Source organism: Gadus chalcogrammus, chromosome 18 (assembly GCF_026213295.1).
Source record: "Gadus chalcogrammus isolate NIFS_2021 chromosome 18, NIFS_Gcha_1.0, whole genome shotgun sequence".
Taxonomy (NCBI): Eukaryota; Metazoa; Chordata; class Actinopteri; order Gadiformes; family Gadidae; genus Gadus; species Gadus chalcogrammus.
The window spans coordinates 2,463,415-2,489,252 of NC_079429.1; the positions used below are offsets into that span (position 1 = coordinate 2,463,415).

General features: G+C 48.2%; 1 protein-coding gene across 1 annotated transcript in view; it reads right to left on the bottom strand.

The window, feature by feature from the left end:
• Positions 1-25,838, bottom strand: part of tanc2b (tetratricopeptide repeat, ankyrin repeat and coiled-coil containing 2b) — a 109,110-nt gene that overhangs the window by 40,205 nt on the left and 43,067 nt on the right. The window contains 3 exon segments of the mRNA XM_056577589.1: positions 3,567-3,746; positions 6,586-6,594; positions 8,210-8,269. Coding sequence (XP_056433564.1) covers positions 3,567-3,746; positions 6,586-6,594; positions 8,210-8,269 — 249 coding nt within the window.

Consider the following 25,838-nt stretch of genomic DNA (forward strand, 5'->3'; position numbering starts at 1 on the left):
GTGAAGGAGGATTCTTAGGAAAAGACAACTGCATTGCTAAGAGACTTCACATAGACACAGGGATACGTCATTATACAACGGCGTATTTTATGGATGCGAGTCTGCCTTGGTGAAACTATGGTCTACTAAAAGTACATTTTAGATACTTTGCCCTGTGCGCTGATTTACGCAGGCTATATAAACGTGGACAATACAGTGAAGAATCGAACTTTATTCCTACAGTTCGAATGAAATAATAAAAGGAATATGGGAAACTAAATGGTTTTCACATTGATAACTGTTTCTCACACTCCCTCTCCGGTATGAAAATAAATCAAGCTAATGTTGATCGTTTTTCTGAATGGAAGAACGGCGCGCCGTCTGAAAGGTTCTTGCCGCAAGGCATCGTGGGACGTCATTTTCTCTTCCCTTTCGTGAAGGACGGTCCATTGTAACCTACACTGAAAGAGATAAGAAAGGAAGCATTGAAGGCCCTTCCCTCAGCTTAAAGAGAACCGAACAGCTCGTATCATGGCTGCAACTTAAATACTTCCGGGTCATTTCAGTCGCATAGGAACCTTCCTCAGCGAAAAAGACTAGACGTATTTATATATATTAATATATATATAGACTGCCCTGGACATGTACAATAGAGCCTTTCCACAGAGGTTCAAAAACACGGGGTAACTACGGAACTGTTACATTCACCTTCCAGGGCACAAGGTCCACGGTCCATGTGTGTCTCCACTAGTTTTCTCTCCACTAGTTTTCAATCTACTTCCCTTAGCCTGGTCCATAAAAAGAACAGACCAATAAATAGTATGATGAGTGCCACGTGTGTTTGTCCTAGGTGGATACCTCTGTGAAAGGGTCCATCCTTTACCACTATCAATCACGTGCTAAGTGACTGAGAATAAATAAGTTACATTTATCCAGGATTTATGTGAAGAGACCTGATGCACTTTACAAACCCGACCTGGCAGAAGGACGAGACGTTATCAAATCTGCCGTCGTTCCTCAACAGCAGTATTTATCAAGCTCATTTTGAAACAATTGGTGTGATCACACACAGACACACACCCCAGGCATACACACGGTGTAATTAACAGGGATGACCTTGCAAAGATGGCTGCCGACACCCTGAAGGGGTGGGGGGGGGGGGGGGGGGGGGGGGGGGGGGAAGAGAGAGAGAGAGAGAGAGAGAGAGAGAGAGAGAGAGAAAACACATGTTTTTGCTGGAGGAAGAACTCCCGAGTGGTCTGAGAAACATCATTTCCAAGCCTTTAAACTGCCCTTCTATGAAATAAAAAAAAAAAACATACAGAAACTCCTCCGGCCTGCTGGAACTCGTCAGCACCACCACACACAGTGCTGAGAGATGGACACAGATAGATATGAACACACTATTTGTCTGTGTGTGTGTGTGTGTGTGTGTGTGTGTGTGTGTGTGTGTGTGTGTGTGTGTGTGTGTGTGTGTGTGTGTGTGTGTGTTCGTCTGCGCGTGTGTGTGTGTGTGTTCGTCTGCGCGCACGCACATTCTCCCTTAAAAATCCTACAGTTTGGAGAGCACAAGGCGACGAAGAAGAGAACCTTTCCCAGTGATGTAAGAACCATGAGCCTGGCGATGCAGAGGAAGACACTCCATCATCATAGCAGCATCCTGGGGGCTGGTGCGCCCTAGTGGCGGGGGATGGTTAAATTAACCGTGAATGAACACCGGGAACAGCCAGGCTCAGAGCCGCCACCGGGGCTCAGGACGGGGCCCTCAATACCTCCTCGTCTTGAAGCCGTCGATAAAAAACACTCTTTGATTGATGGATGCAGGCAGCGTCGCAGCGTCGTTCGTGTGTTTTTGCTGCAGGCTTTTCGAAGAGCGAGTCCACAAGATGGTGATTGAGAGAAATATGGAGTAAACAACAACGCCATCGTTGTCAAGATGGGTATTTAGAGCAATATGGAGTCTGCAACACCTTAACAGTATGGTTATTGAGACCAATATGGAGTAAACAACAACATGTTTTCAAGATGGGTATTTAGAACAATATGGAGTGCACAACAATGCCATAGCAGTCTGGTGTTTACCAGGTGGGTTTTTAGAACTATACAGAGTACACAGCACCATTACAGTATGTTTTTCTTTTTTATGGCTCACACCCCACAGCCAAAAATTACAAGCCGGGAGGGAGACGGAGAGAGGCAGAGGGGAAGAGAGGGAGAGAGGTGAGGGAGAGAGAGAGAGAGAGAGAGTCAGAGAGAGAGAATCAGAGGAGGAGAGAGAGAGAGAGAGAGAGAGAGAGAGAGAGAGAGAGAGAGGAGAGAATAGAGAGAGAGAGGAGAAGTCAGAGAGAGAGAGAGAGAGGAGAGAGAGAGAGAGAGAGAGAGAGTGGAGGAGGAGAGAGAGAGAGAGTCAGAGAGAGAGAGAGGGAGAAGAGGACAGAACAGAGAGGGAGAGAGAGGAGAGAAAAGGAGGACGAGAGGGAGGAAAAGAGAGAGAGAGAGAGAGAGGTGAGGGAGAGAATGAGAGTCAGAGAAAGAGAGAGAAAGAGAAAGAGAGAGAGAGAGGGACAGCAGAGAGAGAAAAAAGGAGGACGAAAGGGAGGAAAAGAGTGAGAGGCAGAGAGAGAGAGAGAGAGAGAGAGAGAGAGAGAGGCAGAGAGAGAGCGAGAGCAACTCCAGAGGCATTGTTCGGCCATATTTTTCCACATTCTCCTGAGTGTCGGACATTACTGTGGCAGGAAATGATTAGTGGCGGTGGGGAAGCAAAGAGCAGCACAACAGAGACGACCACAAGCTCGCAGTCCGCTGGCCGTTCCCTGGCAGCGAGGCCTGTCAATTAGGTAAGCCCGTGGTGATTAGCTGAATTGAAAATTGCAGACCTAGCCTCCAAGGGCTGGCTCCCGGCCTGTCTCCGGGCATTTACCCGGGATAAGTGCTCAGGGCTACGGGTGATAATTGCTTATCAGCGATCGGTGGGATGACAACACAAAAGCATTTCCCCTCGCCCGACACTCCAGGTCACACACGTGATAAAAGCTGTGCATTTTTTAAAGGCACTCTTTAAGCATGGGCTTACGGTCCTGCAGGGGGTGCAGCCGGGAGTGTGGACGGGCAGACGCTCTCAAGATGGATTCATATTCGACCCAAATCGCTGTGGTGTCTGCCTTCAAGGTTTCAACAGAGCGCTCTGAATCTATTCAAAACATTGTGCCCAGACAAAATTGCACCTTCTCCCCTTACTTTGTTGTTCTCGTCGTACAAAGCATGTGTGACAACAAAGCGTCTGTGTGCGCGTGTGCGTGTGTGGTGTGGTGTATACGAGTGTGAATGTGGGTATATATGTGTGTGTGTGTATGTGTGTATATGAGTGTGTGTGTGTGTGTGCGTGTATACGTGTTTATATAAGCGTTTGTATATGTGTTTATACTTTAAGTGTCTGTGTGTGTGTGTGTGTGCGCGGGCGTGCATATGTGTGTGCGTGCGTGTGTGTATGTGTTGGTCTGTGTTCGTCCGTGTGCGTGCTTGCGTGCGTGCGTATTCCCGACGTGACCACGTCGAGGCCCCCTCTAGGGGGCGATGCTGAGCCCTACCTGTGATCTTCTTCACGGGCTGCAGGCGGACGTTGACGGCCTGGTGGGCCAGCAGGGGGGAGGAGGGCAGCGAGCGCGACACGCCCTCCATGATGCGGATGTGCTGCATGCCCTCGGTCATGGACAGGGGGGGCACGCCGTAGTCTCCGTCGAAGGCACAGTCACTGTCTATACTGCCACCTGCAGGACGGGAGGGGGATTTCACCATGAGAACGCTGGGAAGGCGAGACTACATTTACATTTACATTTAGCCAACGCTTTTATACACAATGACTCATAATAAGAACTTTTATCGCAAGAAAGAGAAACATGAATATATCGCTGTCGGTGCAGTAAGGATCAAACCTGACTCTCGCCAGATGAATTTCGTTCCACCTAGCTCAACTCCTCCATCTCGGATCGCTCCCGTTCACCCGTTGGGCGAGATTTGGGGACCATATCGAATGGTAGAGCCATCAGGACCGCCGGGCGGGATTTTTATAGATGTGACGTAGCGGCCGGAGAAGCGACGTCACATCACAATGGCGGCTGGCATCGAGGAAGCAAGCGTCAACATTGATGCTGCTATTTCATCCGTGATGTCCAATCTAGCAAATATTCTTTCTTTAAAAGAACATCAGAGAACGGCAGCGTCTCTCTCATCAACGTAACGGGTTTGTATTGATGCGAGTGGTTGAAGTAGCACGTCAATAAAGATGACGGACAAGTGGTTATCCATCATATGCAAGGATTCTTTGACGAGGCCCAGACATTCTAAAACACCCTCTCCAATGGATTGATCCCAGATGGATGAGTGGAGCTAAGTGGAACAAAGATCGCTAGGAGGTAGAGCGGGTTGGCTGGTAACCTGAAGGTTGTTGGTTCGATCCCCGGCTCCTCCTAGCTGAGTGTCGAGGTGTCCTTGAGCAAGGCAACCTAACCCTGACTGTTAGCTCCCGACGAGCTGGCTGTCGCCTTGCATGGTTGACTCCGCCGTCGGTGTGTGAATGTGTGCGTGAATGGTGAATGTGAGGCAATATTGTAAAGGGCTTTGGGTGGCCAATGGTTAGAAAAGCGCTATATAAATGCAGTCCATTTACATTTATAAGATGCTACAAAATAGTAAATACTATTTTTAGGAGCCTGGGACGTACAACACGCAATACATCAAAATTGGATAAGAGGGTTTTGGGGATGTTAAGGGGGGAGGCTATGCAAAGTCTAGATAAACTCTGAACTAGGGGTACAACGTTTGCAAATACCCCCCAATAGGCAGTGCAGCATTCATGACTAACTTAATGTTAAATATACACGTTAAGGTTAGCTACAATGGCACAATGTCTAATGCATCCCACACAATGGCCTTTTTAAGCAGTGCTTAAAAAGCTATGCTTCAAAATAGCAAAGCCGTACACCAAACCCAGTAGCTAGCCTCACTCTAATATAGAATCGCCATCTCTTCACTCCTCGATCAAAACACACATCATATCATTCTTGGTATGATCAAGACCCTAGAGTTTTTGGTTCATAGTCATATAATTATATGGGACTGCTCATCACGTCGTACATGCCATGGACTCCCATTGTAAACAACACTGGTGATACTCATAATAAGCCATTCATTACTGTAACGGCATCACCATGGTATGGTCGTAAGGGGAAGTAGCCTCGCAACAGGCTCCACACTGCCCCCCCCCCCCCCCCTGGTAAGCAACAGCTTTATTAAAGCTGCGACTAACCACCAGAAATGTCTCGCTGTATTGCACAAAATAGTGCACCGTCATGGCCGACAGTAAGAGTTTTGTTACAGGGAGAGGGAGAAAAAAAACGGACTCCGAACAATGGAACAAAGACGAGTGAAGTTCACCCACTCAAACGAAAATGCCAGTCAAAATGTGTTCTTTTTTACCCTTTGTCTCCCTGCGTCTGAAGACCCATGCACAGCCAAGAGCTCGCAGACACACACGGGAACACACAGGCACACACACACGTACACACACACACCTCTTTTTACTGGTGAACAACTACCATCCACTGCTCTTTGTGACGACTCCATATCCATTTAATTATTTTTCACTTAAATCGCTCCCCCGGCGTCGACCGGTCGATTCCCGGCAGAGTGTTACTGTTGAATCAACTGGTCGGGCGACGCGTCTCACATCAGATCCGAGCCGTCGCGCGGGAGCCTAGAACCCATTAACAGCGACCGGTCTGCGACAAGCGCGCATGAATAGGTCTGAGACGCTGAGAACAGACGGACGGACGGTCAACGTCAGCACCATTTCAGAGGAGTACCTCGACTTTGTTCACTTGGGAATGTCTGAGAGTTTGGGAAACAAGTACGGCCTTGAACAAGTAGTGTTCAAGGCCGTGTGTGAATACATGCCTGGAGAATGTGAACACTGTTTGCTATTTGAAAAGTGGTCTTGGGCAAAACAATAGCAGCACGGCGTCACCACAGGTTGCAGGAGCTCATCTATCCTGCGTGCGAGTTATTATATTTCTCCAGCGAGTAAACAACTCTCTGCATCACTGTCTGTCTGCACGTCGCATTCTTCTCTGGCTGTCACTCGTCCTTGTGCAGATCGCTCTGGTGCCAGCTATGCACCTTCCTATCAATGGACCCCCCTCATTTTTGGGGGGGCTACACCAGCCATTCAGGAGGCCCTCCTTGTAGCAACGCAGGTTCGATTCCCACCTGTGGTCCTTTGCTACTTATCATCCACTCCCTTCTCCAAACAGCTTACTTTCACTCTTTCCTGGCATGTCCACAAAGGCTCCAAAGGATCCCTTTCAAATATAAATATTGAAATAAAACGTGCCATTTCGCTTAGTCACTTAAAACGGTATTCATCCAAAAAAAATAAATAAATAAAGCCACTGTTAAATGTCAACAGTTCAGAGTCCTTTTTCCCCCCCGCCGCCGTTGCCATTTGACTGTTTTCATAATGACATTTGCATAGCGAGCAGCTTTCTGATCCTCTCCATGTTAATGTGCACTCCACTCCCCCTCTCGCCCCGTTCCCTGCTGCATCTTCACCACGACCGCCTCGACACGGCGTCCGTCCGCACCGACACCAACACGTCGCTCGTTAACCAATCACACGACTCGCGCCTGACTATTAAGAAGCGCATGCAATTACCGCCAGTCCCTTGGATGATTCTATCTCGCTTTTTCTTTTTTTCAAGCTGTCAGGTACCATTTGGCGACACAAGCCTCTCTTGGCCCCAGCGTGCGAGTTTTCTTCCCAGCTAGTGAGCGGCACAAACAGCCACGTACAGACGTTGACGGGGAGGGAGAATTTATAATTGGCCACAGCGTCCCTGTCAAGCGCTGACGTTTGTTCTATTGATGTTATATCTGTCGTTGTCGTTTTCCCCTCGCTATACACTACAGCCCGGAGAGAAGCTCAGATCGAGGAGACTCAATTACAGGAAGGGGAATGGTACCGTACACCGAATGGCGTCCGTACATTGTCAATATGACACCGCCTGGAAGCGTCACACACACACAATGACCCTCTGTGAAGTCTGGGGTGATATCTTACATCTTCAAATAGGAGCCTGCAGGAAATGGGTGAAATATTATAATCATAATAATAATAATAAAAAGTAAAGGCTATCCTGAAATAATAACACTTGTGGGTGAAGTATTACTATTATGAATATCATCATCGTTATTATTATTTTGACAATTTTTCAAACATTGTTTTGACAAGCTTTAAAGTACCCTGCTGAGCGAACTAACTTGTTGACCTTCAGCTCAAACTATTCCAGACACAAAAATTCCTAGCCCGCAGTGCAGTGCGATGGAAGACACAGCTTCGAGTTCCTGGTGGCTTCACACAGAAAACCCTCCACAGGCCATATTAGCCCTGAGCTATTTCTGCCCATGCCCGTCCCGAAGCCCCTGACCGACCAATAAGAGGGGGGTTAAATGGGCCGCAGCACGGAGGTCGACGCAAAGACCTTCAACATGGTCTTCGCCCCCTCACATCCTTCTATATCACAATCCATCTTCTACTATCTTCTACTTATAAAACTTTACAGAAAGATACTTCAGAATGAGATGCATAATGTACAATAGATGAATTGAATATAGTTGTGAATAAAATAACACATTGTAACACATACATTTATATAAAGTTCAGCCCACGAATACAAACAATACGACATAATACACACGTACATACACATTTAGTTATCTGAACGGACTGTGACGATAGATAAGGTCAACAGAAGTCTGCCGATATTGACGCCGTTTTGTTTCCCCCTCATTGTTTGTCATTTCCAACTAAACAATAAAAATATGATTCAATTAAATGAATGTAATTAAATGAGCCAGCGTCCGGTTGGCATGTGCATGTGTATGTCTGTGTGTGTGTGTGTGTGTGTGCGTGCGGAGGTCTGTTTCTGTGTGTGTGTGTGTGTGTGTGTGTGTGTGTGTGTGTCTGTGTGTGTGTCTGTGTGTCGGTGCATGTGTATGTCTGTGTGTCTGTGTGTGTGCGTGCGGAGGTCTGTTTCTGTGTGTGTGTGTGTGTGTGTGTGTGTGTGTGTGTGTGTGTGTGTGTGTTTGTGTGGTGGTGTGTGTGTGTGTGTGTGTAGTGTGTGTCGGTGCAGGTCGTGTGTGTGTCGGTGTGCGTACGGTGCTCACCTTGGCCGGCGGTGGCTCAGCGGGTGGTCTAGAGGCGAGCGGGGGTCTCCAGGGTCCTCGGTCCCACCATCTGCAGCCCAGGAGCAAGAGAAGGACAGAGACAGGGAGTGAGCGCGGCGGCGGTGGCGGCGGTGGCGGCGGTGGCTGCGGCGGCGGTGGCGGCGCTGGCGTCTGTGTTTGCGGCGCGTCGGGGGGGTCCGTGAACCCCCCGTGCCGCCGCGGAACGCCCTGCTCCCTCAACAGGGAGGTCGCTGACTCCACCACCCCGAGAACGGTGCTGACACAGAGCCCCACGACGACGCCCCTCCGCCCGGGGCCCGCGCGGCCCCCTCAGACCGCCGCCGCCAGGCTCCACTGCCTCCATCCGTCCGTCCCGCCGAGAGGATGCGACGGCGGCGGCGGCGGCGGTGCTCCCCCTTTCCCGTCGTCGGAAACATCCGCAGCTCTTCCTCCCCCCCCCCGTCACCGCACACGCTGAGATCCCCTCCGGCCCCCCGAGACCCCCACGCCCCAGCCCCCGGTGCCTCTGCGCGGGGATGGCTGCCGTCGGCTAACTGGTCCCAGTGGCTCGGCGATCAGTGGCGATCTGCGGCGCGGGCGGGGGGGGGGGGGGGGGGTGCGGCTCACCCCTGTGATCTACACACGGCTAACGAGATGAAGATCAATGAGGCCCGGGGGAGCCGGCCGGCCGGTGGACGAGGGGCGGGCGGAGGGAGGGGACGGGGCGCTCGCTGGGGCGTCAACCACACAGCCGGGGCCGTGCTGTGCCTCTCTTCTCTGGCTTTGTGAAGGGCGGCGCTACCAAGGGGTGCTTCCAGCCGCGCCTTGATTTATACCCACGATAAATGCTCCCCACTGCGGCGGGGTCGACTTTTCATTTAGCTCCGGCCTGTGGGCTTTTATTTTTTAAAAAATGGCTTCAGATGAAGACGGACGCCGCGCTTGTTGCGCGACGCGGCGGGCTCTTTATCGCCGGGGAGTGTGTGCTTTGGCGAGCCCTCCCGAGCTGGGCTTTAATCAAATATCCTCCATTGTCAGCACGGACGTACACAAACAGCCGTCCAAAGGCTATCTCCCCCATCTCAAATACACACACAGCGATGCAGTGAGTCTGTGTGTGTGTGTGTGTGTGTGTGTGTGTGTGTGTGTGTGTGTGTGTGTGTGTGTGTGTGTGTGTGTGTGTGTGTGTGTGTGTGTGTGTGTGTGTGTGTGTGTGTGTGTGTGTGTGTACGTGTGTGTGTGTGTGTGTGTGTGTACGTGCGTGTGTGTACATGTGTACGTGTGTGTGTGTGTGTGTGTGTGTGTGTGGCTGTTGACACACAGCTGGATAGATTGGCTGGGCTGGTGGAAAGATCAAGCTTGTCAATAGTCCGATAGAATAAGCCACAGGGCAGAGTCGTGGGAGAATTGGGCCACTCAGATTGACACTGATCGCGGAAAAAATACTCGCTGTGGAGGTAAGGGTGCCATTGTTCACAGAGTCAACCCTGGGGTCGATCCGACACAATGAACTCTGCTGTTGGCTTTCAGAAACACCAACCTGGGTGAACTATTCGTAACTTGCTGTTATTAAAACATGTGCGATTGTTTGCAGCCAATCTTGAAACCCAAAGAACTCTCTCTTTCCGCGACACCAACAACAACGATAACAGTAACAACAGCCAACTGAGATCCTTTCAAAAATAGTCTGTTTTCCTGATTGGCTAAATGGTAGAAAAATCAATAGCGGCCTCAGATAAAAGACGTAAGTAGGCTATGTACGTCACTTCCGCCATGAGGAGGGAAAGAAATTATCACACACCGACATACACCCACTTGACAAAATAGATTTGGCACGGCTCAGGCCTCTGTACTCATTATAATGGCTTCACAGATGAAGTACGGAGCAGTGTGTTGATGACTAATTTGCTTGTAACTTTGCATTCTCTGCCACCCATTGTAATGATGTAAAACATGACAATGAAATCATTTATTTTGCAAATGGATACAGGCATCCGCTCTTAATGAGAGAAGAAACAAGAGGGAACGCAGGATACGGCTACGAGACACACATCGAGGTCACTGGAACTGCCCTCACGAAACGTTGATTTCAAATGCATCCACCCACAACAACAACGTCTCCGTGATCAGTGCTTTGCTTAGGTTCAGGGCCAAACATGGTTATGCATTGATGACAGCCCAGCCAACAATGACGGGTTAATCTGTTCTACTTCTTCTATTAAACCACCAGAAGTGTTTACTGGTCGTCTCTTCAGTGCATTTAAGCTGCTCTTTGCAAAGGGGCTCTACTCAGGCCAGCTATTGCTTTGTGGTTACCGGTGATCTGTGGGGCAGCCAGAACATCTGCAGTTCATTGTGCCTCAAGACGGATCGATGGCCTATTAAGCAGCGAACATGCATTGGGAGGACCCCATCGCTGACAGAAGACAAAGACATGTTTTCATCCCAACCGCGAGGACCGATAGAAGCCATCAGGCGGGCTCTTTTAAACTATCTGTCAAGCGGGCGTGCGGTCAACAGCCACACAGACGAGATGGAGTGGGGGTTGGAAGGGAATTAAACTCAATACTAAATGTGTCTTATTTGTGCTCGCTTCAAAACAGTACAAAGAGACCACTTTGGGAGAATTCTGTTAATCGTGATTGGGGCTAAATTGGATGTAAAAAATGTGTGTGCACTAATTGTCAAGATAAATACTCGACCATTTGAGGAGGACAACTCAGTGTTACGAGAGTACGTCACTCGTCCGCAGGGTAACAACATTTGAGTAAAACACCAAATGTCAAAAGCGACGACGTAGACGGAGACAATGTCTTCAGAACTGATCCACATCATCAACATAAAAGTGCCATCGCAAGTGAAGGAAGAGAACAGAATGTCAAGGTCTCCATTTGACTAAAGTGGAGGACTTCAGTGAGTGGAATTAGAGACAAATGCCTTGCAGAAGTAGTTTTAGAACTCACTAGCCTCTTTTGTCGTGGGAAGAAAAGTACAATACTGAAAATAGAAAACTGCCGAGGCCACCTCAATAGAGCCCAGAGAGTGTGTGCACTAATCTAAAGTGTGCTTCACTTATTGTTGTCCAGTGTGTCAATGTACATTATGTGCAGCCATCCTTGAAAGGTCTGGGAACAGCACGGCTTTACACGCTGGATCATGCTTTGAAAAGCTGGAGGTAAATACCAGTAAATCAGACGGAAAAAACTAAATGGGACTTTGCAGGAACTATAACAGTAAAACATGCTGACATTCTACAGAAGACCGGAGCCCACACACACACAGAAAGTCAATTTTCTATGTCGTATAGGATTAGTTTCTGTGTCAGGGTACTCTGATGTATTCGTTCCTAATGGCTCCATGTCTTAATGTGTGTGGTGAGCTTGATTGTGTGTTAAAAAGATAAAACGACCAAAGGCTTCATCCCTACACTTGACATGTAACTCACCGGTTGACAAACCCATGAAACTCTAAGGTTCAGGGCTACTTTAACATCAAAACAATATTCTTTCGGCCGAGTAAAAAAAGTGGAAAATCCCAACAGAGCTTGGGCGATCTCACACCCAGACGTACAACATATGCTACACCGTAGAGATAAACTCTTCATTTACATCATGTGGGAACAAAACATGGAGGCAACTTTGCACGCAAGCACATGCTAGCATACAATAAAAACAGCAATGAAACTCCGAAAAACAGGAAAGAAACCTTGTTGTGGTCTCAAAAATCCCACGGCTTGAAACACAAACACACACAAGACTGCTGAGAGAGATATTTCCAACTGCTTACTCTCGCAGCCGGGTCTGCTGTACAACGGGAAGCTGTGGGTTTTGACATTCTGCCAGGAAAAGACAATAGGACACTGCTTTGATGCACAGAGTGTGTGTGTGTGTATATATTTATCTGTGCTTTTGTGTGAATGAGAGAGAAAGATCGAGAGAGAGTGGGTGAGAGAGAGAGAGTGAGAGAGAGAGAGAAAAGCCACAACTAGGCCTCCGCGTACCTTCCACACTACCACGTCATTCCAGTCTTACAAACGACAATTATTTGGGACGTGCTTTGGATCCACATGTCTTTCTGTGTCCTTGCTGACCGCGGTCCAATGCGTCACGGACCCAGTGAATGGAACCCGGGCGGCCATTAAAGACCCCATTAGCAGAAACACAACCAAGGTTTAGGAAATTGGAACAAGGTATTTCTCAACATTGTGTTTGAGTTTGGCTTCGTACTTCCTCACAGACGGCGACAGCTGGGGGTAAAGTCCTGAAGCTGTTTTTTCCACACAGGCCTTCAAAGCAGAAAGGGGAGCGCAGGTAGTTACTTTTATTGATAAGCGGGGGGAGTGGGGGGGGGGGGGGGGGGGGGGGGTCGCTTCACAGCATCCGAAGGCCAGAGCTAGAGAGACGACTGACGCAGGTACACGCTAAACAAAAGACAAGCCAGAGGAAGGGCAAGTCTTCCCTTTAATCACGGGACTAGCCTCTTTATTTTGAACTGTAATAAACGCGTCAAGTCCAGGCATGTTTATTTGTTCAGCCCATTCTTTGGAGCTACAGAAAAAGAAAAAGAAGGTATTTACCGGCCCCCATTTTCACTGACTATTTGATGGTACCTACGACACCACAAGCCCCAACATGGGCACAGGAGAACTCCCGGGAAGGCATTTAGCCTGATGGCGATGTGTCTGGGAAGAGTGTGTTGTTGGTGTTCAGTCACTAGCCACGATAACCTGCCCGCTCTGTCCCTCGTGGCCGCTTCTAAAGGACGCACACTGCCTCGCACTGTCACACAACAGCCCTACATACACACACTAGCACGGCTACAAGGTCAAAGCATCGATGTCGCAGGAAGTCCAGTAGACACCATTTCAAAATGTTTTGCCAAAGTAGGGGTCGACATCAGGGGTTACTGCGACTGCAGACTGACACGGGCCGCCTTATGTGAGACTATGAAAACAAAAGGGCACCTTATTTTCACAGATTTTCGTATTCAAACCCCCTACAGGGTTGCGGTGTGCTGTTTGGGAGAGGGGGGGGGGTCACTGGCCGGGCCTGCCAGGCTTCAGCAGTATTAGCGGGAGTGACAGTCCAAAGACAATGCTGTCAGCCCCCATGCAGTGTTACCTTGAACAAGAAGAAGGAGGCCAGCGGGGACAATTTGTGACCGGTTCCTAGTGGAGAACGAGTGGGGGATCCGTGGTTGAGAAAGTCCCCCCCTAAGGGAGTGGGGACTGCATTATGCAGGTGCTCTGCTTGCTGCTGTTGTTACCAGACTTGTCTTGCAGGACGATTGTGAGAAGGGCGAGTGAGGGGGGGTGGGGTGAGGGAGTGTGTGTGTGTGTGGGTGTGTGTGTGTGTGTGTGTGTGTGTGTGTGTGTGTGTGTGTGTGTGTGTGTGTGTGTGTGTGTGTGTGTGTGTGTTGGTGTGTAAGGACAGGAGGGAGAAAAGGCAGAGAAAAAGATATGGAGGACGGAGAGAATATGGGAGAAAGGTGATATAAAAAGGGAGAGAGAGCGAGGGGAGTGTGTGTGTGTGTTAGTGTGTGTGTGTGTGTGTGATAGATAAGGTTCGAAAAAAAGAGAAGTAGATATGGACGACGGGAGCGGATGGGGGGGGGGGGGGGAGGGTGGAAAGGCCAGTGGAGAGGGGTGAACGCCTGAAGGGGGGGAAGGGAGCAGAAGGGAGTGAGGGAGGGAGTGAGGAGATAGCAGAGCCAGCAGTTTCGCCAGCCGATAGCTGCAGCTGCACGGCCAACGCCCCGACTCTACTCTGGACCCACAGTGATGCCAGGGTGGCCTGCTCTCAACGAGCCATGGCAAAATAAAGACAGCGAGCCCACCAGCAGAAACAGACCAGTGCGCGTGTACGTGTGCATGTGTGTTTAGAGACTTTGTTGAACCTAGCACCGTCTTCCACCGTATGCCATCTGTGTAGCAAAAACAGGGCTTAACGAAGCTCATCCACCTCCAACATACACCTTGTGTATACACAGGCGAAGAGCAGGAGAAACCCAAACACTTGGAGGCTGGGCGTGGGGCTCTCAGAGTGAGCCTTCGCGTCCGCTCGGAGGGGTGTGTGCAGCAGAAGACTCGAGGCACGTTCACACCTGCGTCGCCTCGCTCCTACCACAGGAGAAATTCATTTTTAGAGGCGGTTCTCTTGTCATTGTCCCGGCAGCACCCAGGGACAAAGTACAAAGACCTGAGCAAACACAGAAAACCCTTTTGTTGAGAGGGAACGCACTGGAAGACGCAATTTAATGTAAAATAAACTCGAATCGGACTTTCGGGCTCACAGGCCTTCAACTCGCTGTGGTCGGGTGTGTCTCAGAGTTGAAGGTACAAAGGTACTAACGTCATGAAGTACGGACTGTTTACTCAATAAAATAGTAGAGTAGAATAGAATAGAACATGCTTTTATTGTCATTGTACAGTGTACAACGAAATTGTAGCAGCAGCCAAGTAGACACACAACATAAAAATAGCAAGTAAAAGTTCAAGGCAGTAGTGCAAAGTTTGCATAAAAAATAGATGAATCAATGATATGTACAGTGCTTTACAATTATTGCACATTGTCCTCACAAACAGGATGTGAAATGTGGAAGGTCAGAGCTCAAACGTTAGAGCTCACGGTAGAAGACGGCAAAGCAAACAATCGGAAGAAATGTTTACGGGAGCTGCAGCTCATCTGTTATGCCTGCATATTGGTTTTCGGGGCGCCCATGGCGAACGCTTAATCAATGGCCCTCCTCCTACTGTGTGCAGGGCATCAGCCTGGACAATACCGTAAGGAAGACAGAAGACCGGGCGACGGGGCCGGCTCTACAGAGGCCAGCTCATTCTTTCTACTCTATGAAGAAACTGATGATCGCCTGGAGTCGAACACCAAATGTAAACATAGAGCACGTTGTGTGTGTGTGTGTGCCGCCATTTCTGCACTTTCCCCCGTCGCAGATCGCATTCATGGTCCCCAACGACTTTAATCCACCAATCATCAAATTAACTGCTCATTAGGGAAGACGAATAGCGGTGGCAAGGGACAAGACATTACTCTTTAAATATTAATGTTTGGTGTTTTTAACATTATGTTATAATCGTTGGGGGTAGGCCTTGATTTTAAATGCAACGACTCAGCAACAAGAGGATGTCTATAGCTGTGTTGCTATATGAAAAAAAGCTATGTATATTAAATAGACACACACACAAACACATCCGCGCGCGCATGCACACACACTGTATAGATGTACAAATCGACACATACATATATAACCATTAACAATTACATTTCTGGATAATCCTTAGAGTTCAGTTGCGGTAAGGTATCACATTTTGTTCCCATGTATAGAAGGTGTGGTAAATGTGCCATAAAGTGATCGCTATTGCACATGCCCGGCACAGATCCGGCAGTGGATGGGGCAGTGGAAACCCTCCCTTCCACACATCGCTTCACCCACTTGAACACGGTATAGAGCCGAACTGCGAGTGCTACTACACGTCCTCGCGTATGCACTCACTAGCTGCCTGTCGCCTCTCTCTCCCCATCGTCCATCTGCCCCCACCATCCTAAAAAAGCCTGCAACCCTTTGACCCAACCCCCCATCCAACCCACCCACCCACCGTTGTCAGGTCTGGCCGGCTGACAGGCAGTTTGAGAGCGGGGTGAGGAGGTGCTGGAAGACCCCCAGTGCCTGTGACGCATGCGTGCCCGACCGAGTGCGTCAGGACCCTGGCTGGCAGCTCCACGACTCAGCGTGGTCCTGGATGGATGGAGGTGTGTGGAGGAACAGAAAGGAGGGAGGGAGGGAGAGAGGCAGAGAGGCAGAGAGAGAGAGAGAGAGAGAGAGAGAGGGAGAGGCAGAGAGAGAGACAGAGACAGAGACAGAGAGAGTGAGAGAGGTAAAGTGAGCAGGTGCGTGAGAAAATAAAAGAGAGAGGGAGAGAGAGAGGGTGCGAGAGAGAGTGAGAGGCACTAGAGCGAGCGAGAGAGAGAGAGAGTGAGAGATTGAGTGTGAGAGAGAGTGAGAGGGCGATAGTGAGAGCGAGAGAGAGAAAGAGGGAGAGCGAGCAGGTGCGTGTGAGAAAAAAAAAAAGACGACCAAAACTGAGAGAGTGAAGGGGAAGAAATATGCCTCACCTCCTACACGGCCGGCACTGAGTGCCGAGAAAAGATGTGTCGCAGTACCGAGTGGGTGGACTCCGGGAGAAACACATAAAGAGAGCGAATGTGTAATGTCTTTTTTTTCCATTTTTCTTTATTTTTTGAAAAGGAAGAAAGGAGGAAAAAAACGCACAAAATAAAAGAGTCCCAATCAAACACCTCGAGGCTGCGTCTGACACACCACTGTGGGGTTACATCATGGAGATGAGAAGGGAAGAGCGAGCGGCTGAAATAACTCAACGGAAATGGAAGTGTCAACGCCGCTTTAATATGGCAGCATCCCTGATGGGAGGAGGGGAGGGGAGGGGAGGGGGGGGGGGGGGGGGGGGGGGGAGGGGGGGAGGGGATGATGAAGGTGATGATGGGAGGAGGGTGATGCAAGTGGTGATGAGGTAGGCTGGAAAGAGCCAAACAAAAACAGAAACGACAAGATGAAATAACAACAAAAACACTACTTTAGTCCAGTGGACTTGAATGACCTGGGACGGCCTTCAGGCATTCCTCTGGTTTTGTGTTGCCCATTAAAACCCCTCACAATCACACACTGCCATCTCTCTCTCTCTCTCTGAGTCCCTCTCTCGCCCATGCTCATTCTTTGTCCCTCTCACACTCTTGCGCTTAGTTCCCAATTTGACAGTGGAAGAAGGGGGTAGGCGACCATGAAAATGAACTGCTTGCGGAGCTTATCCCGATTGATTAGGAAATCTGTAAGACGTGGAAAAAGTACTACCTGGTCAAGGCTAGTTCAATGTTCAAAGGACTTTTGTGTGCCTCTGTACGGTGTCCTTGAGTGCCGAGAAAGGCGCCTTTAAATACAATTATTATTATTATTATTATTATGTTGGTCTAGCATGGAACATACATTTTAACGGTACGAGTTTATGAGAGGGATAACAAATAAAGGCTCGTTTGAGGTAAGCCTAGTTTTGAGATAAGACCATTTTCTTAGATCTCTCTGATTCGGCTCAAGCAAAGGCTTATCCACTCTGGTTTGTGTGACTGGTGTGAATGAGAGTGCACTTTCTCTTGGTGTGCTTTTCCATGCCTATTTCCCCCGGAGGGAAGAGGGATGGGGTGACTCCTGCTAGGGGTACCGATGCCTACCCCAGGGGCTTGTGGGTGATGGTGTTTCATGTGAAAACATTAGGCTCCTGCCTGACACTTGGCTCATGCTTATGAAGGAAGAGATTCTGGTGTACTTGTTTTCTGCACACTCCTGTTATTTCCATTTTCTTTGTCTTGAATCTTCTGGAGAAAAGGCCAAAGAATATTCCTCACAGAAATAAACAAACTATGGTCAAACTTAAGGTCAGAAAGAGTAGTGTAATTACATTATCCAAACTCAAATAAAACTAAACCCATTTGACATGCGGATGATTTAAGGGGATCGAGAACAGAAATCTGTCACTTTTGTCTCAGTATGTTAATAAGGGGTTTTCAGGGTGTGAATTGAGCATCGGAAAATGTCCCAAAAACTCTATTGCATTCTCACAACATTTCAGTGTATTGATTTCCATCAAGGCGATTGAATGGGTGGAGTCTATTTTCCCTGCTGGTTTCATAGCCAAGCAGGTGACCAACGGCTGTACACTGACCAAGCCAAGCCAGTACACTCCCATTAAAGTGACGGTACAGCTGGGTAAAGCCTCTGCGTTTCGGCCTTTGAGGAAGATCAAACTACACAAAACTTGGGATTCAGACTACACCCCTACAAAACTGAGTCTTTCTAAGATTAAGCTAGCACTTAGCTGACGTTTAGATACTCCTTGACATTTCCCTGTTAAGATATTCATTGGCGTTTGATAGATATCACATCCCTGTGAGAGGTTCTGGTTATTTAACATTTCTAAATCCATCCGTTACAGTGAATTAAGAAGCATACAATACAGGCTGGTCTGCACAGCCAAATTATTCATTTATTTGGCAATGGACGTGAGCTTTCCGAAGAACCCAATAGGTGTACTTAATATAGCCGAGATCCCTGGCAGCCTGATGCACCGACGGAACATAATAGAGTGAGAGGAGCTGGATTACTGCATTGTATGAGTCAGCACTTTTAGGAGGTCAAAATGTTTGGGACCAGTCTTTGTACTCGATTTGCAATTTATTCCAATAAAATTAGGGTGTAAAAAAAACAAACGATAAAGATGTTATTTCCAGCACAAAACTTGAATATAATTGGATATAATTACTTAATCGGCGTACCTTGTCAGGGAGCTACCATATGGAAGTATATACATTAGAAAAGTAAAAGTGTTGCTACTTATGATTCATCTGAGCTCACCTAAAAAGTTTGAAAACTCTCAAGGTAAAAGGTAAGGTAAATATCTAAACGATATAGCAAAATTAAAACCATGAAGGAATACAAAGTCAGTCTAGCGTAGTGCAGGGGTGAAGGGAAATTACTTGCCACCAATTTGCAATAAGCCGAGCTTTGTGCTGCCCCTGTCTATGGAAGCTGAAGTAGTTTGTCGGCGTGTGTTCAGGTCGCCCACTGCTCGCTATTGAAGAGCAAACGCTGAAATGGGTTTAAACAGACGACTGGGCAGCCGGCGACACTGAACGAGCAGAACCAGGTCAAGGCCCTGAAGGTCAACCTTCAGTCGGGGACAGACAGTGAGTTCCAGACTTCTCACCATGCGTTTCCTAAATTCCCCTCACTGCAGCTCGGACATAATTGGACTGTCAGGGGACTGCCAGGGGACTGGACACGGGCCAATCGCAAATACTTGAAATACTGGGGAAGGTCGTTCTTTAAGGGTGTCGCTCGCCGTGATTCAAACTGGTCTGACACTTTGAATTTAGACCGCAGAGCAAGACAGTGGTGCTGCCTTGCTGGGCCGAAAGACCCTGTGGTACCCCAAGGGTAACAGAGAATTCATTTTTGGCATGTTTTTGTTTGCGTGTTTGGTTAAGATTCTCTCTCTCCCTCTCCCTCCCTCTCCCTCTCCCTCTCTCTCTCTCTCTCTCTCTCTCTCTCTCTCTCTCTCTCTCTCTCTCTCCCTCTCTCTCCCTCTCCCTCTCTCTCCCTCTCTCTCCCTCTCTCTCTCTCAAATACGATCGCAGATCCTCGCTTATCCAAACTTATACAACAAACAGAAAAAGAGGGAGAGCGAGCGAGGGCGAGAGAGAGAGAGAGAGCAATACAATTTGAATTCAAATGGCAAAAAAAGCTAACAGCAAACAACAAAGCAGTCTTTCGGTTTAGTCTGTTTCCAAAACTAGTACTGCGGTGGGAGAGGGGAGGGTCAATACCGCTGCAGATACAAACAAAAGTAACCAGAATGGAGGAGGGAGAGATGGAAGATTGGGGAAAGGACAGAGGGGGAAGAGAGGGAGCAGGGGCGAAAGAGGGGAGAGAGACCGAAAGAAAGAAAGTGAGAGAGAGAGTGGGAGGAGAGAGTGGGAGGAGACAGTGGGGGACAGAGAGAGATGGCGGGAGAAGATAGAGACAGAGAGAGCTAGCAGTAGTAACAGAGACAGCTAGCAGACAAAGTCAGAGCGCTAGCTAACAGGGACAAAGATAGCTAGCTCAGAGAGAGCTAGGCGAAAGACAGAGGGAGGGAGCTTACAAAGAGGGAGAGCTAGCTGACAGAGACAGAGAGAGCTAGCTGATAGAGACAGCGAGAGCTAGTTAGGCCTAAAAAAAAAAAAAGTTTGGTTCCTGTTGGTTGTCAGTTGAGGTCATGGGTAGGTAGGGAATTTATTTTAGTTTTTTATTTTATTTTTTCCAGCGGCAGCGAATGATAGGTAGGTTGTTTTAATTTAAAAACGAGAAAATTCGCTCATCCTCGTTCAGAATGAAGAGGTGCTGTACCAAAACGTAATTATAGTTTGCATCACAAAAAAAAAAAAAAAGCTCATAAAATAATTTGGGTCGCACATAAATTGACAGGGTCGGTCGGAAACCGGAACCAAACCAAAACATTTTTTAGGCCACAGAAAGAGCCAACTGACAGACAGAGCTGGCAGAGAGAGCGCGCTAGCTGACAGAGAGAGAGAGCTAGCTGACAGAGACAGAGAGCGCTAGCTGACAGAGACAGAGAGGGCTAGCTGATAGAAACAGAAGCTTATTGACATACAGAGGGAGCTAGCTGGTAGGGAGAGCTAACTTACAGAGAGAGCAAGCTGACAGAGAGGACTAGCTGACAGAGACAGAGAGGACTAGCTGACAGAGACAGAGGCTTGCTGACAGACAGAGGGAGCTAGCTGACAGAGATAGCTAGCTGACAGAGCTAGCTGACACAGACAGACTAGAGCAGCCTAGAGCAGAGCTAGCATCCGGAGAAGGATGGACCTAGATGACAGACAGAGAGACCTAGCTCACGGAAGTGAGAAAAGCTATGTCTTGCGTGAATAATTAAAAGGCATTAGCTTTCGAATAATAAAGCAGAGGATGGAGAGAATTCAAGGGATTCAAGAGGTCACGAGAGAGAGCACAGGAGCAAAAAAAATACCTGGCCTTGCTACTGTGTCCGGATATTCATATCCTATTCCTTTCTGTATCATTACGTCTCTCACACACAAACAAACACAAACACACACACACACACACACAAACACACAAGAGTCTCCATTGCAGGGGTGAGATGGGCCTACAACAGCAAAACAAGCAGGTCTGAATAATGAAAAGGCATCAAATATAAATATGACGGGGGGATACTGCAGAGCCGGCGGCGGCGGGAAGCGACCACTGACACCTGGCTGCTCCACGGCAGCAGAAAGCGGGACATGCTTGGGTGTCCTTTATAATCAGCCAGACAGGTAGTTTGCCTTTACATCGCTGGGGTGCCTTGGATCGCAGCGAGCGGGCCTTGACACCATGGGTGCACGCGAATGCTATTGAGCTCGACATATGGGCGTGGTCTTCACCGCTAGCAGCAGAGGAGAGCATGAGATTAGGGCTGGGGGGGCGAAGATTGAATATTAGGGTTTAACGCCGTTGAATGGTGTCGTAGAGTGATGGGATGATTGCATGGACTGATTCTGATACCCGGTTACACAGATTAAATTCAATACCACAGGTTGAAATTACCTTAAAAGGATGACGATATGAGATTTCTCCAGTTTTAGTGGGAAACCGTGCTTTATATTTCCCTTTACAGTACTTCAATGTAATCCCCGTCAGACTTTAACATGCTTATAAGTAAGTTGAATACATAAGCATGTCGGGATATTTATCGATGTCGCGTGTAACTCCCGATGCTTATCGGTTTTGATACATTTATCGCCCAGCCCTACCAGAGATAAAAACCAACCGGTATTGCTTTTGAGACCGCTGAGAGAGGGTAAATGACTGGTGCTCCTGCTGCCTGATTCGATACCGCGAGTGTTTAAGGCTTATTGGAGGCAGAGCTTGCCGCTTCAGCGCTCCACTGACTCCCCTGGCCTCGGCGCTGACTCACTCAGCTAATAACGAGACGGGACTATTAAACAGACACACTGGAGAGTAATGGAGAGGCAAACAAATGAATATGGTTTGGAGAGACAGAGCAGCGGCAGAGATGAACGTTCATCCGCCCTTGGCTAGCCGCGCAACCACTCAATCCTTTCATATGATAATATTTTCGTAGGCCAACCGCGGATTTCGACGGCAAGACAGAGTCAGGGGTGATGTATACGTTCTAAGGGCCGATGCTGACATGTATCTGATGGAAGAGGAGTGCAAGAGGAGAGGGGGGGGGGACAGGAGGCGTGGGAGTGGGAAGAGGTGAATGATGGCTGGAGTCAAGCCCTAGAGTCATTTAGCAGATTTGGGGGGGGGGGGGGGGGGGGGTTGGTCTTAAGATGTCTGGGAGAGACAGGGTACCAGAGTGTGGATAAGTTAAAATGGCTACAGGCGAATGCATAAACGGCCATGCAGACAGACCCAAAGACAAACAAGGTAGACAGTCATGAGGCCTCACACTGGGCTAATTGGCCCAAGGTTATTGTTGCCGAGGTCCGTTTGAGTGCAGTTCCCGCAAGGTGACTCACTGACTAATGCTGCTTGTCAATTTTATTCCTCGCATCGTGTTCTGCCCTCATCATGCATGGCCGCAAAATTGCCCTCAGTAAACTCCACAAGCATCGAGCACTCCCTTTGCACACTGAGACACACACAAACACACACACACACACACCGAGACCAACACAAACACACACACACACCACAAGATGTGATAAAATCCCAGTTACAACCACTAGCAACAACAACAGGATGCTGCCACAGACCATGACAGGGTTTATGTGTGTGTGTGTATGTGTATGTGTATGTGTATGTGTATGTGTGTGTGTGTGTGTGTGTGTGTTACATGCCATCAAAGATTTAAGCAAGCCCCTCCCTTGTTATCAACCACACACAGTCCTCATGGTCTGATGCACATATAGGAATACTGTTAGTCCAATAAAGGTGGGGTGTGTGTGTGTGTGTGTGTGTTTGTGTGTGTGTTATAAGCCCCTTTGTGTTGACTGTATTTTGTGTGTTGTACATAGCAGTAGTACTATAGAGTTACACTGTAGTATGCAACGTGTAAACAACAAAAATGTAGTTATTACCATTATAGTATTTTACATACATTGGGTAAACCCACAAGGACTTACGGAGATCGAGCATTGATTATAAAGGTACGTTAGCTAGTAATGTAACGTAATGCCGACATCCCAGACTGTTTAAAGGAGAGACGGTACCCGTGGAGCCGTTTGACTCATTCCAGCGTGTTAAACTGCACTTTGTGAGCTTCTAGAGCAGCACCACAACATTCTCATATGATATGAACTTATCGGGCAGTGGTTTTGTTTAGCAACTAATAAGGTGCTTCACAACTCAACGCTCGCCTTTTGCAGTACATTGCAGTTTGGGTGACGGAGCTCAAGGACACTTACACACTTTGTCTCTCTCTCTCTCTCTCTCTGTGTCTGTCTGTGTCTGTGTCTGTGTCTGTGTCTGTGTGTGTGTGTGTGTGTGTGTGTGTGTGTGTGTGTGTGTGTGTGTGTGTGTGAGTAAATGAAAGGCCAATGAGGGGAAGCGGGGCTGAATTAGGCTGATGGCTTCAGACACCATGACCTCATGCCTTCCGCCAAGCGGCCCTTGGAGGCCGCGGAGGCATGGGTTCATTGTTCTCGACCGGCCTCTTCCAGTCGGCCGAGTCTTGGTTCGTAATCCATTAGGTCAGCGGACGGCCAAGTGAACGCCGTTGTTTTGTTTAACAATTTGGAGAAGGGTCAACGGGTCTTTACCTCCAGAGTTTTGGACGTGAACCGACACGACAAGCCGCCGTGATGCGATCCGATTGGTGGGAGCAAGACGCTGTCCCGTTGCCGATTGGCTGCTGACTAAACATATTTTGCATTGTGCCATTGAACAAAAAATTTGCATACAATATGGAAATGTATTCCACTTCTAGCTTTTAGTAATATATGGCGAAGCTTAGGTCTCTTGAGGGCCCAAGGCAAAACATACATATTGTTAGACTACTATTTGTGTGTACATTGGCATCGTCTTTGCTACTTGAGCAATAAATCATGGTATTACTGTTTTTGTCATAATTTTTATACTTTATAAAACGGCATCATAACAAGGATAGTGGCACGTGTTTATACATTGCTCCACAATATGTTCTGTTTGTGTAGCAAATGCTTTAGACTAGTATGCATTTTGCATGAGGTGTGTAAGTCCTGTTCAGAGTCTGAGAGAGGTTGAGGGCAGGATGAAGGAGCTCCAGCCAGACAGATATTAAGAAGGATAATAAATAATAAACTATGTGTGGCGGAGGAGAGGTCAGGACCAATCATGACGGAAGCATCATAGAGAGAGAAAGAGTGAGAGTGAGTGAGTGAGTGAGTGAGTGAGTGAGTGAGTGAGTGAGTGAGTGAGTGAGTGAGTGAGTGAGTGAGTGAGTGAGTGAGTGAGTGAGTGAGTGAGTGAGAGAGAGAGAGAGCAATAGAGAGAGAGGGAGAGAGAGAGAGAGAGAGAGAGAGAGAGGAGAGCTAGAGAGAGAGAGCAAGAGAGAGAGCGAGAGAGAGAGCAAGAGAGCGAGAGAGAGAGTGCTAGAGAGAGAGCAAGAGAGAGCGAGAGAGAGAGAGCGAGAGAGACACAGAGACAGGGAGAAGGACAGAGAGACAGACAGAGAGAAAAAGAGAGAGCAAGAGATAGACAGACAGACAGAGAAAGAGACGGACACAGAGACCGTGCGAGAGAGAGAGAACGAGAGACAGACACAGAGACAGATAGACAGAGACAGAGAGAGTGACAGAGAGAGAGAGACACACACACACACAGACAGACAGACAGAACGAGAGAAAGAGAGGGTTCTTCATGCTACACGTTGCTGAACATGAAGTATGGCGGTTGGAGTGTGGGAGTTTTAGGCAACACACCGAGACAATAACATAAAGACAATCTGCGGCACCATAAGTGATGTTGTTATAAGTCAAGGTGAGATATAACCCGTGTGTGTGTGGGTCTTACCTTAAGTTACATTATTATATGTAAAGGTGAGATATGTGTGTGTAAAAGGTGTGTATGTGCATGAAAAAGACAGAAGTTGGACAAGTCTGCTGTCTGTAAAAGGCAGCATAAACGGTGGAGGTGTGAGGTAAAAGGGGGAGGAGGAGAGAGTGGGAGCTGAATAGCCTCTCATTAGCCCACGCAGAACTACGCATTAAGCCCCTATGTCTCTCTATCTCCCTCGCTCTCTTTTGTTCTCCCTATATATCCCAGGGTGAGCAGCGTGGGCGGAAGACCGAGAGAGGGAGGGAGGGAGGGAGGGAGGGAGGGAGGGAGGGAGGGAGGGAGGAGGGAGAGAGGAGAGAGCAGAGGAAGAGAGACTCACAGAATGGAAAGAGAGGAAGAAGGAGTAAAGGGGGTGTGGGGACATACGGGGGGGGGGGGGGGGGGCTGATGGTTAAAAGAAAGAACAATAGAGAGAGAGAGGATCAGAAATAGTGTGGAGATGTGAGCTACTCTCAGGGTTCTGGTGTAATTAGTGTCACATTATGTACCAAGATACATAACAATATTATTTGCAGCAGATTTTGATATATCTGTTGCTGACATGAAAATGCATATTTTATAATAAGAGAAATGTTTTTCATGGCTCATTACTACTACTACTGACTACTAAGAATTGTTAAATACAACCTGTAGGTCTTGTAGTCTGAATCTGAGTGCATTAAAGGTATCTCATTTACTGAACCTGTTGAATGGTACAACCCGGTGAAACACAGCTATGATGCCCACCCATCAGCAAAAATAAATACATAATGAATAGAATGACATTTGAGATGTTTTTTTGCATCAATACTGTGGTGTCAGATTGACCAACATCGCTATGTATTCCATTTAGCAGTATTTTCCTGTTCAGAAACCACCGCCGACAGAATCTCTATCTCACTCGCCTTGCCCTGTTTCTCCCCCCCCACACACACACACACACACACACACACACACACACACACACACACACACACACACACACACACACACACACACACACACACACACAC